Here is a 20,280-nt window from a genome sequence, read left to right as displayed (position 1 = left end):
TGGAATTTTCAAATACCACTACAAAAAAACTGAATTCATTGGTTTTTTTGCTGCTGTTAATTATAGTTTAATAATACATATTCAAAACCTAAAAAACTCCATACTAAAGAAATCAAAAACCCTTACAATGTTCACATAATACTACAATATTATTTATGATAATAAAAACTACAAAATCTAATAGTCAATAATAAACTACAGGTATTGTACAGTTATTAGTAATATCACATTTGATTAACATGAATAATAGGAAATATTCATGGTGAAGGTTAAGTGGTAAATAGAAATAACTATGAAAAGACATTTTTACAACTTTATGCAGATACACTAACATGTTTAGGGCAAACAATGCCCAACACACAAATACCCACACAGGAAAACAAAAACAAAAAGAAATACTAAAGACTATCTAAGAAACACTAACAGTGGTTATTCCAGGGTATTAGGATTACAGCAGTCACTTTCAGGTTGATTAGTTTACAACTTTCAGTATTTTCTCGGTAAGTGTGTATAACTTTCTTATTCTAAAATGGCATCCACTCCAGTCTAGTACCAGCCCTTATTTTTAGAAGGAAGACTTCCCAGGGATGGTAGGTAGCACATGGCTGTAATCCTCACACTTGGGAGGTGGAGGCAAGAGAAGCAAGGCTTCAAGGTCCTCCCCAGCTACAGTGAGTTTGAGGCCAACCTACATGGTACCCTGGACATAATAAAAGAACAAATAAGTAAGAGGGAAAGGGGGGAAAGGGGAGGGAGGGGAGGAAAGAAAGGAAGGGAAGGAGACAGGGAGACAGGGAAGAAGGCATGAAGGAAAAAAAGCACCTCTATTAGCCACATCTTACCTTACAATACCCCTAGGGTGCTATCAATGGGAAAAAAAAGAAAATCTCTCTGGGATAGTTTTCAAAAACTGAATAGTAATCAAAATGTTTTTTTGATTCTCACATCACCTGCAAAAACTCAACTCAAGCAATAATACATGAAGTGTCAGTAAACATGACAAGGTACCAAACTTCATTAGTTACCAGTGAAAGAAAAACTAAAATCATATTTCAATCCACTATACAGCTAAAATGGCCACAATTAAAATCTAGTACATGACAAGACCAGATACCAAGAATATGGAGCAGTTTTTATAAATTGCTGAACCAATCAATAACTCTGGAAATAAGCAGGACATTGCCAACTACAGAACTGTATCCCGAGGAAACAACCAGAAGCAATGAGTAAATATGCACGAAAACTCAAGCAGCGCCCGCCCCTCAGAACGGTCAGTATCTAGAAACAGGCCTTTTGGGGAGGAGGTGTAGGGAGGGAGGAAGAGGTGTGGGGATTGAAACTAGCCCTCTGCGCTGGCTGGCAAACAGTCTACACTGAGCACACTTACAGCCCACTCTAGAGACAGTCTGTCTACAATACTAGAATACTGAACAAAAATTCAGAAATGAGAATAACCTACTAAAGGCATGTGATGGCTGTATCTCATAAGCAATAAAAAACCACAATACACAATATATATGTATATATATATGGTTATATTTATATCAAATTCAAACTCAAGCAAGCTAACAGACCATGATAAAAGCCTAAGGGTATGGTAATAAGAATGGGAGGATGGCATGTCTCAGGGTCACTAGTGATGTTCTATGCCTTGATCTAGGTACATGGGAAATGCTTTTGACTAAATTTATGTAACTTAAATTTATGAACCTAACAATTTATCCAATTTTCTTTATAATGTTCTGATCTAATAAACACATGTACAGAAAAGAGTCTAAATCTTCTGTACATGCATATACAAAAGAATCTAAATATGTGTGTATAGATACATGCACAAGCATTCCTTTTATCATTATTTCACTCAAACAGACCTAGCAATAACTTAAATGTCAAGTAAAAAAATAGCATACCACTTAATTGGCTATTAAAAATAAGCAAGGCAGTTTTATATGCAATGGCATGAAAATCTATACAAAGTATCATTAAATAAGCACCATTTCAAATGTGATGTATGTATTAAAACATACTATATAGAAATAAATATACCAATATTTGTCTACAAATTAAAATTTTTCTAGGATATCAGTATTTGTAATCTCTTTGGGATCAGAATAGGCAAAAGATAGAAACAAGGAATCCCCAGCCATTCATTCATTCATCCAGGCAGGCACGCAAGCAAGCATGCACGCACGCGCACACACACACGCACAAGCATGTGTGTTTCTGGAGACTGAACGCTGGCACACACTTGTGCTTGTGTTTCTGGAGATTGAACCCTGGCCAGGACCTTACATATCCTAGGTAAGCATGCTATAACTGAGTTACAAAAAAGCCTAAAGAACTTTTGCTTTTTCTGTGTGTTATTATTCTTGTCACAGTAGTTTAACGTTTGTAATAACTACGTGGTCATTTTATAATAGAATACATGCACAACAGACACCTTTGACCCAGCTAAGCAGAGCCTCTAGCCCTGACCTAAACGAAATCCAACTTGCAAATTCTCATGAAGACATCTAGAGAGAAATCTGTTAATAATTAGTATCCACCTACAGGGGTAAAAGGATAGTGAGTTGGGTCAGATTCTTTTATGATCAGAGGAAAATAGTGAAAAGCAGAGTATGTTGGGTTTGCTCACTAAAATAAACAACTACAAATCAAGCATTCCTAATCCAAAATTCAAAATATTCCAAATTCCAAAATCTCCATCATGAGTGCTGACATGATGGCACCAGAGGAACCTTGCGATCTTGGCTTCATGTATAGGGCTGAACTCAAAATACACAGTAACAATTTTGCATAAAATTATCTCCAGGCTCTGTGTAATAAAGTGTATATGAAACAAAAATGACTATCCTTTTTTTTTTTTTTTTTTTGGTTTTTCAAGACAGGGTTTCTCTGTGTAGCTTTGCGCCTTTCCTGGAACTCACTTGGTAGCCCAGGCTGGCCTCAAACTCACAGAGTTCCACCTGGCTCTGCCTCCTGAGTGCTGGGATTAAAGGCGTGCGCCACCACCGCCCGGCCGACTATCCTGTTTTAACCTGGGTCCGATCACCCAAATCTTATTATTCATATGTAAATATTCCAAAATCCAAAAGAAAAGGCAAAATCTAAAATATTTCATATGGATAAAGTAACTCAACCTGTGAAAGTGTTACTGTAATTCATCCACGTACAGACTGAGATGGGCATGTCTGTAAGCTTGAGGCTAGCCTGGGACTATAGTGAGTTCTGGGCCAGTTAAGGCTACACAGTATAACCTAGTCTCAATACATACATAAATTAATAAAAAGAATTGACATCAGTAATTGTGAGCATAATTCTCATCAAAGACTATGAAGGTTCATTCAGTCATGTTTTCTCTGTTCAGAAACTGACTCCTGTGAAGGAAGTCTTCTAAGGGCTTTTCGCACAGGAGTGAAAAATGAAAGCCTGGAGCTGACAAATCTGTTATTACCTATTCTATCCAACATGAGTCTAATTCAACTGCCTCTACAAATTATATCCAGACTATGCTGAAGTAAGAAGTATTTCAATGTTAAAAATGCATATCCTCTGAAAACTTAGCCCTAACAAAAGCTAAGAATCAATAGCCCACAAATGTAATACATTACTACCGAGTATCTCAAATGAATCTGAAAAAGACATGCAATAGTAATTAAGAACAGACTATAACATACAAATGACTTTGAAAAGGTATACATTATAATTGTCTATGCCATCTTCCTTAATGATAGGATTTCAGAAAAATTTAAAACTCCAAAGCAAAACAGAAGTCTCACTCCAATGGCGAAATATATTTTGAGTTTCCAAGCCTATTAAAAATTTATTCAAAGGAACAAACACACTGAAGTCTAGCTACAATTCTATCATGCTGCTTTACAGCACAGAAACTCATGACTGAAACTGTCACTCACAGCCACAGAGAAGCAGCAGGAGGCACAAGCACCCATCTCTAAGCCTGATGACTGGAGTGTGATCTTGGGGCCCACACGGTGGAAGGTAAGAACTGACTCCTGAAAGCTGTCTTCAGACCTTCACACGTAAGTTTTAAAAGATGTTTAAGAGAATGTCACATAATTGCTGAAGTAAATCTTTCAGGAGTTATATATACCTGAAATATTTTCTGTATAATGATCTGGGACAAGAACATGAATTTTTAGATAGCTCCCAATTTATAAAATATTATCACTCAAGTGATACAACTCAACAATTTATGAGAAGACAACTATTGTGTGTTAGAATTTGCTCCAGTTTGTACACACAGACACAAACCTTTCCGGTTAACACGCATGTCATCCAAGTGGAAGAAGAAAGAACACAGACGTTTATGTGCTCTCAACCCCCCCACCCCCCCCCCCCCCCCCCCCCCCACCCCCGATGAACTTAGGAAGAATAAGAAAGTAAGCGAGAGCTTTCTTCCTTCTCTCCAATGAACTCGGTTTGGGTTGTCTAGTGAGACAGCCAGCAGTGATAAGCAGCCTGCATGGACACTGCCCAACAGACACCACAGAGCTGACAAGCATCTCAAGTGTCCAGTGAGAGTGAGGACGTTTCGGTATAAATGTAGCATATCAAAGAACAAATGTCCAATGAGGGAACCACACACTAAAAAGTTGGTCTTTACTGATTCAGAGTAGAAAATCAAAATAAATCTTGAGAATGAAGTTGCCACAAAAAGAACTTTCAACAGACACTCAATTTACTAAGGGTACAGAACCTAAAGTCGTTAACAATTTGAGAAAACCCAACTATTAATTCTAAACTAACCAAAGGTAATACGAAAAGGGGCTCTTTGTGATTTCCAAGTGGGTGAGCAAACAAAAGAAGAAAATCACACTCAATGTCATTTTTTTAAAAACACTCTAAAAAGAATGTTGAGAGCAGCCTGTTACTCTAAGTCTACACACATTGAGAAATAGGATCACACTGTTCTAGGTGAAACTCCTTTTTCAATGAAAAACGAATACTTAAATTCTAAGCCCTACCCCTTGCAACCAACAGCAATATAAGACTAAGAAGGGAAAAAATTCCTCATGTCTATTTATGTTCCACTATAAAACAATGTCACACAAAATCCCAAATTCTGACCAGCTGTTAAATGGCATGACCAAATTTTAAGTTTCACTTATCATTATTTTAGTGAAGTGATGACTCAGTTTGGGTAACCATACAAATGGTATATCAAGCAGACTTTTTTTTTTAAGATTTATTTATTATGTATACAGTGTTCTACCTGCATATATGCCTGCACTACAGGCCAGAAGAGAGCACTAGATCTCATTACAGATGGTTGTGAGCCACCATGTGGTTGCTGGGAATTGAACTCAGGACCTCGGAAAGAGCAATCATCGTTCTTAACCTCTGAGCCCTCTCCCCAGCCTCAAGCAGACATTTTAAAAGAATAGAGTTGAGAAAAGTTTCAATGTGCTAATAAGGAGGGAAAGCCCTCACAATCCTGTGATAGCCTATGAAAAACACATGAACAGACAGAGCAAAATATTAAGAGTGATCATATATAAGTGATGGGCTATGAACATAGGACAGTCATTCCGCAGATATCAACACCTGTATTCACAAAAAACCCATGTACTTATGTCCACAACAGCTTTATTTGTACTAGCTAAAACTTGGAAACAACTACAACATCCTTTCAATAAGAGATTGGTGACCTGTGACCTAACAAGAAGAATGGATTACAGATGACAGCTCTGATTTATTTATATGTCAAGTGAAAAAGTCAGTCTCAAAAGGTCACATATTGTTGCTTTCATTAATAAAACATCCTCAAATTGACCAAATTACAGAGTGGACGCCAGATTTGAGGTGGGCAGAGGGTTATGAGTGGGGTAGGGATTGATTACAAATGTTTATCTCTTGTCTCTTCCCCTTTCTGCTCTTTCCTATCACCTACCCAAGAGCTTCTCAGTCCCCAAGCTGTTAGCTAGGGGTACTGCATGGGAAGCTCACCCAATGCATGATGCCAAAGCAGGGCTCAGGGTGTGTAGGTCAAGGGTAGTGTTTGCCTGGCAGGCTTGAGGTCCAGATACAATCGCCAGCAAGCAAATACATTTCTTAAAAGATGTTTTTCCAGATGTCAGAATCCAGGCAGGATAACAAGGTTCTCTACAAGAAAGGAAGCTCAGGCAAGTGTGCAGGTTGGCAAACCAGTGGGACAGACAGTGTGACTCTGAGCTGACAGGCAACCCTAACAGTGTCACAGAACACAGAGTCAACAGGAAAAGCAACTGCACTTCTTTATCCTTGTAATCAACTAAAAATCGATCCTTTAAACAACATTATTTGCTACAGCATCCACACAAAATGCGTTTAATTACACAACACTGAAAACTACGGACAATGCTGGGGTAAATTAAAGAAAACCTAAAAAGCTGCAGAGGTATTCCATTTGACGCATTAGAAGCCACTACTGCTTAAATGGTGACTACAATCAAACCAATACCTAGAATCAACATGATCCCAATAAAAACCCAGCTGGCTCTAAAATAAGACTGAGTCTGCATATGGAATACAGGGGCATAAGCTGTCCTAACAGTCTTGCAAAGAACAAAACTAGAGGGATTACTCCCCTGATCTCAAATTTTCCATGGAGGATAAAGTCGAAAACTGATTCTGACTTAAAGACAGACACTAAGTCAGTCAAACGAAGAAAACTCAAGAGAAGACATACAAAGATGCAGAAAAAGAGAAGTACAATAAATACATTTAATAACAGCTTTATTAAAATGAGAAAGCACACACAAGGAAGAGAAAGACCATGGGTGTTCAGATATTAAAGCAATAAAACATTAATCAACAAGGAAAAAGAATGAAGTGTTAACACTCAGTCAACATGGATATATAAACTAATAACATGTGTCACCAAAGCAGCCAGACATGAGAGCGACATATAATTCCACTACATGAAACTTCCAAGAGAGACAACAATAAACTCTAATGGAAAAATCCTAACAATTATAGAGGTAAATGAATGGGAAAAATTACAAAGCAACCTTCTGGAATAATGAAAATGTTATCTCTTGATGAGTTTTGAATTATATGTGTGGAGCTATCTGAACTCTGAACTAGAGAGAGAAGCTTTCCCATTTAAATCTTTCCTCAATTAAAAACAAAATGCATCTTCACTCAAAAACCTGGGTTGCCTCCTATAGCCCAGGTTTTTAGAACACAAAATTTGGGACTGGAAAGATGGCTCAGGGATTAAGAATGCGTGCTGATCTTGCCAAGAAGCAGAGCTCAGTTCTCAGCACTCTGCTTACTGTAACTGCCTGTAACTCCAGCTCCAGGGAAGCCTCCACATACAGAAACACACATATACCCTTACATAGTGGCGCACACCTTAATTCCAGCATCCGGGAGGCAGAGGCAGGCGGATTTCTGTGAGTTGAGGCCTGCCTGGTCTATAGAGTGAGTTCCAGGAGAGCCAGAGTTACAAAAGAGAAAGACCCTGTTTTGAAAAAAGAAAGACACATATACATAATCAAAAATAGTGAAAAAATGTTTTTGTTGTTGTTGTTGGTTTTTTTTTTTTTTTTTTTTTTTTTGGTTTTTTTGAGACAGGGTTTCTCTGTATAGCTTTGCGCCTTTCCTGGAACTCACTTGGTAGCCCAGGCTGGCCTCGAACTCACAGAGATCCGCCGGCCTCTGCCTCCCGAGTGCTGGGATTAAAGGCGTGCGCCACCACCGCCCGGCGAAAAAATGTTTTTTAAATTCATAAAATTTAAAGGCAAGACCTAGAAAATAAGCCTTAAGGAGAGTAACAATAATCTTACAAGCAAAGAAATACAAAGTAAGTTGGCCATAATAAAAATCATACAAAGAAAGCTTTCAAAAGCTAAGATGTCAACAAGAATATTGCAGGCATAAATATACCATGTACAAAAGAAACGAGATGTCATAGTGGACCTGGTGAACTAATGTACTCGAGTTCCTAAGAATGAAATATGGGTCAGGCGGTGGTGCACGCCTTTAATCCCAGCACTTGGGAGGCAGAGCCAGGCAGATCCCTGTGAGTTTAAGGCCAGCCTGGTCTACAAAGTGAGATCCAGGACAGGCTCCAAAACAACACAGAGAAGCCCTGTCTCAAAAAAACAAAAGAAGAAGAAAAAAAAAAGAATAAAATATGGGGGATGCAGGAAGCAGGAAGCACCTTTGAAAGAAGTGCATGTTAGCTGTCTGGCAATGAGGAGCCAATGAAGTCATTTTACTAGGGGGTAAGAAGTTGTATGTCATCTGGAAAGATCACTACCGAAACTAAAACACAGTGGAGGTTCAGGCTATAGCCTGTCCAATAAAAGTTATTGTACTCTACTGACTACTGGATACAACCAACAGTATAATGTATGTACTTCTCAAATACCTCAAGGCAGACCACAATCTGCCCATAAGACACCTTAACACAGTAATCAAACAGTATTTACTCTTCAACAATACATAAAACTGGAAATCAAATAACAGCAACAAAAAAAAGTAGAAAATATCCCTCCATCAAATACTTGGCAATTAAACTATGCACTTCTCAATAAAACACAGTTCAAAGAAATCAAAGCTATGAAGAAAGAAGGAAAGAGAACCTGTAAACTTCAACATCAAAGTGTGTGTGTGACGCAAAGCAGCACTCAGAGGGATGCACAGCAGGATGGAAGCTCCTAAAATCAATAACCTGGGCCGGGCGGTGGTGGCACACGCCTTTAATCCCAGCACTCAGGAGTCAGAGGCAGGCGGATCTCTGTGAGTTCGAGGCCAGCCTGGGCTAAGGAGTGATTTCCAGGAAAGGCGCAAAGCTACACAGAGAAACCCTGTCTCGAAAAACCAAAAAAATCAATAACCTGATTCCATTCAAAGGAAGACCAGGGCCAGTGAGAAGGCTCTACCAGGAAAGGCACCTGCTGCCATGTTTGAAGACCTGAGTTCAATCCCCAGGCCCCACAGAGTGAAACAAGAGAATAAATTCCTACAAGTTGTCACGACTTCCGTATGCGCGCGCGCACACACACACACACACCCCCTAAAAATTACAACAAAAAAAATCAGTGAATTAAAAACAGAAAATCCGGGGCAGGAGAGATGGCTCCGTGGTTGACCACACTTGCTGTTTTTCTAGAGGATCTGAGTTCAGTTCCCAGCACCCATATCAGATGACTTGCCATCACCTGTAACTCCAGCTCCAGGGCATCAGAGGCCCTCTTGTGGTCTCTACAGTGACCCACACTCACATGCATACACACACACACACACACACACACACACACACACACACACACACAGATGTACACATAATCAAAAGTAAAACAAACAAACAAACAAAAAACCAGTAAATCAACAGAAGGAAAAGACAATGAAATAAAAAAGTTTCTTAGGCTGGGCGGTGGTGGCAGCGCACGCCTTTAATCCCAGCACTCGGGAGGCAGAGCCAGGCGGATCTCTGTGAGTTCGAGGCCAGCCTGGTCTCCAAAGCGAGTTCCAGGAAAGGCGCAAAGCTACACAGAGAAATCCTGTCTCGAAAAACCAAAAAAAAAAAAAAAGTTTCTTAAAGATATCAATAAAATCAGTAAGCCACTTCTGGAGGGAGGTGACGCAGAGCAGTACAACAGACAGAGTGTCAGTTTTACAAGGTAAGGAAGCTCTAGCGACACTGCAAATACAGTTCAGCACTCCTCAACTGTAAATGTAAGAATGGTAAAGGTGGTAACTAAACAAGAAACACACGCCTACAGCCAGGCTAAGGAAACAAAACCACTACTGAGATCAAAGAGGAAGAAGCAACTCCATGTGCATTGAAAGGGTAAGAAAAGAAAACTGCAAACAGTTTTGTGTCCAAAACCTGGAAAAAGGTGACAGAATTGACCAGTTTCTTGAAACAAACTGCCAAGACTCATAGAAGAAATAGATGATCTGATTAGACCCACATCTATAAAAGAGAATTTGTCAAAGATTTTCTAAGTCTTCCAAAATAGAAAGCACCAGATCCTGATGAATTTTAGCAAAGCATGTAAGGGGGATATGAATCAACTCTCTCCTCTTTTCCAACAAACAAGAACAGAGACTAGTTCCTAACTCATTCTAAGCTTTGCAATACCAAACATCAAAACTAAACAATGACATCCAGGCAAAGAAAATTACAGAACACTCTTTCTCATAAGTTGGAAAAATAAAGTATTATCAAATCAAATCTGATAATGTATAAAACGAATTAGACAAGGATTCATTAAAGGCATGCACAACTGGCCCAACACTCAAACACCAATTCATGTAATCCATTGTAAAGGGGCCTGTGCAATTGAGCAGGGACAAGTTGATGCACATATGCATAGCTGTGAATGGTTATCCAGTTGTTTACACCATGTTTCAACCCCTGGGATCCAGCAAAAAGCAGACAAAACTACTGCCATCTAGAATCCATCACAAGTCTCCATTTCAGGGCCCAACCTCGAGGCCGTAGAAGTGGCAGGCTGGTGATGAAGAAGCACTATCTATGCTAAAAACAGCAAGGAGCTATGGCTAATGTAAATATTCAGGCAGGGCATGATGATCCTCAAGCGAAGAAAGAGTACAGCATTAGTAACACAGGGGAAAGACCCTCAGGATCCAGCACCAATGGGGAAGAGCTAAGACTAAGAATACGGACGGCTCTGGTTTGACTCATCACTGCGTAAAATAAAGCAGACAGCTGGGCGTGGTGGAAAGCTGAAGCAAGAGGACTGTCAATGAATTTGAGGCTAGCCTGGGCTATACAGCAAGACTTTTCATCAAAACAAACAAAATATAAATAAATATAAAGGTGGAAGAAGACAAGAAAGACAGATGCCTAAAAATGATTATCTAAGGAGGCAGAGGCAGGAAGATGTCAGAAAATTTAAGGATGGCCTGGTCCACACAGCAAATTCCAGGCCATCCTAGGCTATATAGTGACAGTTTGCCACAAACAAGCAAACAAACAAATATCAACCAAAAAACAAAAAGCCAAAGAGAACACCTTCAGTGCCAAGCCCTGTCTAGGACAGGGAAGAGTAAAGGGTTGATACGGTCAGTTTCCAAAGACAGAATTCAACCAAGTGTGTACAAAGGCACAATGGGGCATCTGGAAAAATGAAAGCGAGCGGCAGTGCATTGTTCTTAGTGCACATGAAGCCCTGGGGTCAATTGTAACAGCACACAAGAAAAGGGCAGGAACAGGATGCACAAACACCCCAGAGTGCGACCTTTCTCTAAACACGTTTAAGGTTCAGACTCTATGCTCTTTAAGAACACAGATGCTAGGCCTGGTGGTGGTGCACCCTTCTAATCCTAACACAGAGTCAGGAAGATCTCTGTGAGTTCAAGGCCAGCCTGATCTACACAGAGAAACCCAGTCTTGAAAAACCAAAATAAACAACAAAACCCAAATGCTAATAAACTCAACGTCTTTCAAAAGCAAGTACTTAAAATCCAGTACACATAACCGTGACCAAAAAAAAAAAAAAAAATTGTTGGAGAAGATAGATTTCTAAAATAATGACACATAAAATTCTGCCTTTCAAATCTGATAGCTGTCCACAGCTTAGATGGTCTACTAAAAAAACGATTAGTCTTTAAACTTTGTGATTTCTTTGGTGACTCCAGTATCAACCCTTCTAGTTTAGTTCAATGTCTTAGACAGTTAGTACTTACAGGGACGTTAAGTGCATACTGAAGCCCTTGAGGAAGGCGCTCATGTGTTTCCATCTGCTCCTCATCATTTTTCACTGTCTCCTCATGGACCATGAGTTCATCGTGCGATATCATGTCCTGTTGCCTCATTTCACTCTCTTGTAGCACTTCATCTGCAGCCAGGATCTCCTGGTGAGGCAAACTTCGATCTTGAAGTACTGACTCCTGCAGTTCTCCAGACACGGTGGACTGGCCAGACACTCCACCCATTCCAACCGTTGCCCTGGAAGACTGCATTTCGTCTATGCCGCCACATTTAAGAAACAATCCTTCCAGTCTGTCGTCAATGTTCATGCTTAAGTATAACTGCCTAGAAAGACCAAGTTTGGCAACAAAGTATGACAAATTAGTTTATATGTCTCACTTGGTAGATTTTTAATTCAAATTATAAAAGGTATACACTCAAATAGAAAATTTTTACTCATCTAATTCATATAGTTACCAAGATTGACTTCCAGAGGCTAGAAAAGTAAAATGAGTTTTCACTTTGAAATTAAAGCATAATCCTAATGTATTTCATTACTGAAAATGAACCTTACACAAAATAGACTAGAGGAAGCATTTATAGCTTCAGTTCAAGAACCTTCAGATTTCAACATCTTAATTATGGTGTCATGAAATGTAAAATGTCTTGCCTTCCCCGGTACCGGATGTCATCAGGCTGGAGGACATGTGATAACAAAGAGCAACATTTGATTTTACTTTTCAAAATCTTCACAGAGCAAACAACCTCTTAGAGGCCAATCCTTTCCAGCTTGTGTCTTCACACTCTGCTGTACACATTTCTTAGAGAAGAAGCTACCAGACAACTAAGTAGCTGTGTAAAGGGCCAAAAGTGGACCATTCTGGCCAATCTTTGGAAATCCTTGCAAATGTGTTTTATTTCTAAATTACCTACTATTCTCTTAATGTGGAAAGTTCCCCCTCACAGGAACTCACATACAAACGAGAGACCTTTACTACATTTACTGCTGTCACATACACCACTGTTCAAAACATACAACTTGGGAGTTTTAGAAAATATGGAAGATATAAAAAGAAATTTAAAAAGACCAACTTAAAGTAAGTGGTTTAGGGGAAGTCAGTTTTCGTTTTTGAGTTTTATCAACAGAAAAGCATCCAGCTGATATTGCTACTCTAGTCCAATGTTTCTCTGTAGAAGAGGATCTTAGCTGCCAGTTTTGATCAGCAATTGAGAATTATGTTCCTGTACTTGTATTAGTTCGGGGGGGGGGGGGGCGCAAACAAACAAACTAATGAAACAGAACATCAAGCTGAAACACAAGAATTAAGGACGCACTTCAGAGACGAAGGGTATTTGGGGTGGAGGAAGTAGAGTAATTCAGTAAGAGTCTCAGAACAGGAAAACAGCAAGTTTCAAAGAAGCGGGTAAACTACAAATCAGGACAAACAGTCCAAGGAGAAAACAGACCTGGCCTCTTCAAAAGTCTTCCTGAAAACAATTAGATGCCACGATGAAAAGACTCTCACCCACTCTTACTCCTACAATCCAAAATTAAGTCAAATATTTAGACTTAAATTGGATAACTACAAATTGTGTTGGACACAGTTTTCCTGCAGTATCAGACAATACTTTGGTATCAATGATCACGGATCAAACTTTAAAGTAAGCTTTGGAAACATATATCAAAAGAAAAACTGCGTGTAGCCCCCCCCAATCCTAACCCAAGACAGGGTTTCTCTATGTAGCCCTTGCTGTCCTAGAACTCACTCTGTAGACCAGGCTGGTCTCGAACTCACAGAGATCCACTTGCCTCTGTCTCTGAGTGCTGGGATTAAAGGCATGCGCCACCACTGCCCGGGAAACTGACCTAATATTTGGTCTGACTATGAATTGCTCCCCCTACCCTAAGAGGCTTATTTATTAAAAAGGTTGATATCTCAGCCGGGCGGTGGTGGCGCACGCCTTTAATCCCAGCATTCGGGAGGCAGAGCCAGGCGGATCTCTGTGAGTTCGAGGCCAGCCTGGGCTACCAAGTGAGTCCCAGGAAAGGCGCAAAGCTGCACAGAGAAACCCTGTCTCGAAAAACCAAAAAAAAAAAAAAAAAAAAAAAAAAAAAAGGTTGATACCTCAATGGGGGTGGTGCTTGGAGAGATTCTTTAAGTTTAAAGCAACGAGACCTAGCTGGAGGAAGTAAGGACATCATCCCTTGGTAGTAACATTATTTCCTATTCTCTGTCACTGATAAATATGGAACTTCAAATGTACATTATGAATCAAAACAGAATATGGTGGGCAAGCTTAGGAACCTAAATATCATTTTATTTTCTATGAAAAGAATAATTTTCAACTTAAGAATATTATTCTCCAACGGTCAACAATATGTCACCCTTACACCAGAACCCACTAGGTCTAAAAAGAAATTTCTCTTTAGGCAGACACTCAAAGGTACTTATTCTGAAAATCAATTATTTCTCTGGCCAACCACCAAGGTGCTAGGGATAGAACCCAGAGGTGTGTGCATGCGAGGTAAGCATTTATCCGCAGACCTCACAAATGACTTCTGAACCAAAACATATTGACCAAATCCTTGTTTATTTGGAAGAATTCAGTGACATTAACCTGGTTATTCATAGTTCTACTCTGTTTACAAACCAGAGAGAAATCTCATTATAAACATAACTTGAGAAATACAAGTATCAAGCAGCTGGCTGGTTGTGGGGCTGCAGGACTACACTGGAGCACATGGGATGCAGAGGCAAGAGGGCCACCACAAGTTTACTGCCAGCCTGGTGAACAGAGCAAGACCCTGTCTCCCAAAACAACAAAATGCATATGTATGTGGATGTGCGTGTGCGTGTGCGTGTACGTAGCATATAAGCCTCATGGTATCACATTTGGTGAAATGAAGAAACCCCTATCAATACCAGAATGAACCTTGGCTAATTTCCACTTCATTCCTAACAAATTTGCTATACTCTCACACCCTTCAAAAATACAGTTTTGATCTACCCAAAATTGCTTATTTTTCATTGAAAAAGCAAAATATTTCTTGTCTAATCATAGTCTATATTCAGATACATTTCAAATAAGACTTTTTGTTTTTTATTTTGGTTTTTTGAAACAGTCTTTACTCTGCAACCCAGTTTGGTCCTGAACTCAGCAATCCTCCTGCCTCAGCCTTCCAAGTACTGGAATTACAGGCATGACACTGTGCCCAGCTCTCAGATACATCTTTGTATAAATACCATTTTGCATGTTATAAAGTCTTTCTTGAAAACTACATTTTTAAGTGTTAATATTTCAAAACAGCCTATAAGAGCCATGCTCATAATGGCAACAAGACAAAATGGTCTTTCTGATCAGTGCCAGCAGCAGCAAAAGGTACTAAAGAAATAAACATAATTTTAACAGCTATTAATAAAATTATTAATTAGATTTTTCACGGTAAGGGTCTCTATTTTGTACATAAAAACTTAGATAAAAACTGACTTTTCTTCTTTTTTCTTTTTTTTCTGTTTTTCGAGACAGGGTTTCTCTGTGGAGCTTTGTGCCTTTCCTGGATCTTGCTCTGTAGACCAGGCTGGCCTCGAAATCACAGAGATCCGCCTGGCTCTGCCTCCTGAGTGTTTGGATTAAAGGCATGAACCACCACTACCCAACAAAAACTGACTACTTTTAACCACAGAAAAATAATCTATAAATATTTAAGGAAAAGTTAGTAGATATTCCCACATAATAGGAAAACCTAGGATCTAAGCACATAATATATTCTAAATATTTATCAAAATGTCTTCTAAAACAACACAACCAGAAAACAGTGGTACAGAGAAATTAAAACATTACATTTTTGCCAACTCAAACTGCTTAAGAAAGAGGTATAATTTATCTGTATCAAGGAGGTGGGGGGGGGGTGGCACATCAGGCAAGCACCCTGAGCCCTAGTTATATACAGCACCCATTACATTTGCCAGCACAAACTCAAACTACTGGATTCCATTAGAAAACTGAACTCCATCATTCTATGTAACACAGATATGAGAAATACTTCTTTAAACTTCCCTAGGTACAATGAAGATATGTTTAATACCTGATGCTTTGTTTAATGTACTAGATTACTGACCAGGGTTTATCTAAGAACAGAAAAGGCATTAACTAGTTAAAATCAATATAATTTTATTACTGCTTTTAATAAAATTAAATCTGACACAAACTCTATTGTGACAGACAGCTGGCTGTCCAAACCCACACCCAAAATCTATTGTCTTCTACCTAATAATAAGAATAAGCTACATGATGGGGCTAGAGAGATGATCATTAGTTAAGAACATAGGTGGTGGTGGCGCACGCCTTTAATCCTAGCACTGGGGAGGCAGGGCAGGTGGATATCTGTGAGTTTGAGACCAGTCTGGTCTACAGAGTGAGTTTCAGGACAACCAGGGAGAAACCTTGTCTCAAAACCAAAACACAGCTCCCCTTATGGAGGACCTGGGTTTGATTCTCAGCACCCACACAGTGGCTCACAACCATCTGTAACTCTAGTTCCAGGGAATCTGACTCCATCTTCTGAGCTCTATAGGCAGTAGGCATGCACATGATGCACATATATACACAAAGGCAAAACACTCATAACAATAAATAACAACAAAAGAGAACTTTAAATTTTATGGCCCACAGCTGCCAAGACAAAACTTATTGCCCAGCCTCCCTTGCAGGCGGTGGTCAAATAACAAAGGTATAGCCAGGGGGATATAAGTGGAAGAGATACATACAATTCCTTTAAAAACAAAGCAAAAGGCAGCTGGAGATGGTTTAGCAGTTAAAAGCACTGACTGATCTTTCAGAGAACCTGGTTTCAATTCCTAGCATCCATACATCAGCTCCCAACCATCTGTAACTCCAGTTCTAGGAGATCTGACACCCTCTGCAGGCACCAGGCAAGCACATGGATTACAGCTACACATGCAGGTAAAACATCCATACACATAAAATAAAATAATAAATTGCAAAGTGCTCCTCAGTTTTCTTTTCTCCACTGGCAGGCATTATAGTAACCACACTCAATGGGTGGAATCTAAACATTATTAACAGGGACTGGAGAGATGCTCCAGGGGGTAAGAGCACTTACTGCTATTAAAAAACCTGGGTTGGATTCCCAGCAGCCACATGGAGGCCAACAACCATTTGTAGCTCGTTTCAAGGGAACCACTGCCCTCTTCTGGCTTCTATGGGCACTTCATGCATGGTGCATCTACCCACAAGCTGGCAAAATGCTCATACACAGTTAAAAAAATAATTGTTTTTTTTTTATTCAGAATAGCAAAGGCTGAGGATATAACTCAGTGACAGAGTATAATGCACTTAGAATGAACAATGCTCTAGGCTCAATCATCCTCAACAACCTTACCCAACCCCACTCCCCAAAGAAAGCACAGCAATGCCAAGCAAAAGTACCCTGGAGCATCACAACTGTGGACCCTCCATACAACCATGAGATAGTTTACAATAAGCTTTCAGGTAGATGAAACTATATTTCTACGATTATAAACCTATCACAGTAGCCAATTCTCTTTCTCTCTCTCTCTCAAGATTTATTTATTTTTGTAAATGAGTGCTTTACTTGCATGCATGCCTGCATGACAGAAGAAGGCATCAGATCCTATTATAGATAGCTGTGAGCCTCCATGTGGGTGCTGAGAATGAACTCAGTCCTCTGGAAGAGCAGCCAGTGCTCTTAACCGCTGAGCCATCTCTCCAGTCCCCAGTAGCCAATTCTATATGCTAATACATGCTACACCAGACTGCTTGCTTATTTTACTACAGGAAAACACAAAATGTGTACACATTCAAAGCACTATGTTATCTAAGTTTCTTTTCTTTTTGTTGTGATAAAATACTCTGACAAAAGCAACTCGAGAGAAAAAGGGCTCATTCTGGCTCACAGTTCACAGTGGGGACGTAGAGGCAGCAGGCGACTGACTACGATGGACTACGCTAATCCCCTTCATCCACTGTCACACAGTGACAACAAAGGAAGCACACTAGCTAGCGCTCAGCTCACTTGCTGAGTTTCACACAGTATGGGTTGATTCCCGTTCATGGCATGGTCCCATCTACAATTTCGATGACTCTCCCCACATCAATTAATCTCCACAGACATTCTCAGAGGTTAACCTTAATCTAGATAAGCCCTTACTGGTAAGCCTAGAGGCTTAGCTTCTAGGTAATTCTAGATTCTAACAAGTTGACAACCATCACTTACATTTCTATCAATATTTCAAAAAATATATGGTAGATGCACTTATATTAATAGTCTAAGTTTCTTCATGTATAAAGTTTCTCTAGACATTCTGGGAAATGTAGTGTTAGGAGAGTGGGGTAAAAGTGTAATCTTTGTTGAGGAAGATTAACCAAGAGAACAACTACTACTTAAATTTCACTTAATAAACTATTACACAATATATTCATCAGTTTTATTTTTAAAAACCTCTTAGAAATCCAGGCATAGTGTGCGTTCCTTTAATCCAAGCACTCGGGAGGCAGAGGCAGGCGGATTTCTGTGAGTTCCAGGACAGCCAGAGCTACATAGTGAGACCCTGTCTCAAAAAACAAACAAACAAAAAAAAAATAAAATAAAAACTCTCTTAAGAAAAATATTGCCGGGCGGTGGTGGCGCACGCCTTTAATCCCAGCACTCGGGAGGCAGAGCCAGGCGGATCTCTGTGAGTTCGAGGCCAGCCTGGGCTACCAAGTGAGTTCCAGGAAAAGGCGCAAAGCTACACAGAGAAACCCTGTCTCGAAAAACCAAAAAAAAAGAAAAATATTAAAGTCTCCTCCAGATATAAAAATCCAAACTGAAACTATTATACAAACCCAACATGAAATCTATCATCCAACAGAAAAGTTTATATATATTTAAAAAAATTAACTTATTTAACACAATGGGTTTAAGGAACCACTCAGAACACTTGACCAGTTCAAAATTCTGTACATCAGTGAACTATACAGTTAGAATGGCTACCTCAAACTGTGTGCTGTTCTTATTCATAACTTAATTAAAATACAGTTTAAAAAATAAATAGCTAGAATGTCCTTTTTCAAGATTATGAGAAATAAGTTACCTGAGACCGAAGTAAAAATGAAGACTTCAAGGAAAGGAATGCTGTTGAGTTGAGAAAGAAATCATGGTTGAGTTTCTACCTTTCCCAGGCTCCAGAAACTCTCCAGATCCTCTCAGTCACTTGTGCCATCCAATTCCTAAAATAAAACACATACACAACAAGCAAGCTCTATTACATTCCGAGGGACCAATGCTGTGACCCAGTATGTGCAGACTCCATGAACACTGCAGAGACGATCTGGGAATCTAACGAGCCATGTCTGAATGAGAACACACTGACTTGTATTGTAGGGATGAAACTGAGAAAATACAATAGTGGCAGATAGGAAATGAGAAACAACCCCGGCTTTTTAAGAAATAATTTACCTTGGGACCAGAAAGAGGGGTCAGCAGGTAAAGATGCTTGATATCAAGCCTGACTGTCCTGAGTTTCATTCCTGGAACCCACATGGAAGAAGGGAACTGATTCCAGCAAGTTGTCCTCTGACCTCTACAAGTTCTCCCTCCCTTACATGTTATGTGCATGAACAGAGGATGGACGGATGGATGGATGGACAGATGGACGGACGGATAAGATTTTAGGCAGATATAATTTGTCTAGATCAGGAATCTACAACTCTGAGATATGAAATCGTGCATCAAAATTCTACTAAAAGATAAGAAAATAGAAAACAAAGAATAAGCACCCACACAAAGACATTAGTCATATCTACTTTATTAGGTCTGTGGACTGATGCGGTGGTGTACACCTTTAGCCCCAGTACTAGAAAGGCAGAGGTATGTACATCTCTTTGATTTCTAGGCCAGCTTGGTCTCAAAAAAAAAAAAAAAGAAGTCTGAAGTGAAAGAGAAGTACACAAATGTAGGTCTCAAAAATATCAAGCACAAGTAGTGTGTGTATTCACAATAGAAAGAGTACCATCTTAAAATCATATAAGCATCTAGATATACAAATTTGATCTTCAGGGTAATCTTAGATGAAAAAAAACTGATGAAAATAATCATTCAAAAAATGTGCAATATAACCAACACCAAAGAGCACAGGCTATTCACAAGGAATCTTTCTGACAGCAGTACTTCTGAGCAAAGTATCAAACTAATGACTATGAAATTTCCTAACTCAGAGAGTCCATGGACAGTGTGCATTGGATTTACAAAACAGCTTATGACTGTACATGTTTACCACAGCACAAAGAATGGTCTTGCCCACTTAAAGCAAGAACAATAGTAATTCCCAGCATTCAGGAAACAGAGGCAGGTGATCTCTCTGAGTTTGAGGATTTTTTATATATATATATATACACACACACCACCACACACACACACACACACACACACACACACACACACACACACACACACACACACACACACACACACACACACGAGTTCCAGCCCAGCCAGGGCTATGGTGAGGCTTGTTATAACAAATAAAAGAGAAACTTCTGAAATTTCTATAAGCTCTGAAAATTAAAAGACAGACCTCTTCATA

At 39.5% G+C, this 20,280-nt stretch overlaps 1 protein-coding gene across 5 annotated transcripts in view; it reads right to left on the bottom strand.

The window, feature by feature from the left end:
* Positions 1-20,280, bottom strand: part of Znf148 (zinc finger protein 148) — a 128,596-nt gene that overhangs the window by 57,035 nt on the left and 51,281 nt on the right. For all 5 annotated transcript variants that reach the window (XM_052740378.1, XM_052740379.1, XM_052740383.1 and 2 more), the window contains 2 exons: positions 18,790-18,925; positions 11,668-12,016 (listed from right to left, as the gene is read on the bottom strand). In XM_052740378.1, the coding sequence (XP_052596338.1) occupies positions 11,668-12,000 (333 nt within the window). In that variant the 5' untranslated portion in view covers positions 12,001-12,016; positions 18,790-18,925. The remainder of the gene's footprint in view (positions 1-11,667; positions 12,017-18,789; positions 18,926-20,280) is intronic.

The sequence above is a fragment of the Peromyscus californicus genome, unplaced genomic scaffold, assembly GCF_007827085.1.
Source record: "Peromyscus californicus insignis strain IS unplaced genomic scaffold, ASM782708v3 Scaffold_16__1_contigs__length_79575227, whole genome shotgun sequence".
Lineage (NCBI taxonomy): Eukaryota > Metazoa > Chordata > Mammalia > Rodentia > Cricetidae > Peromyscus > Peromyscus californicus.
Note: the sequence above shows the minus strand (reverse complement) of the source record. Positions and strands in the feature narration are given on the sequence as shown.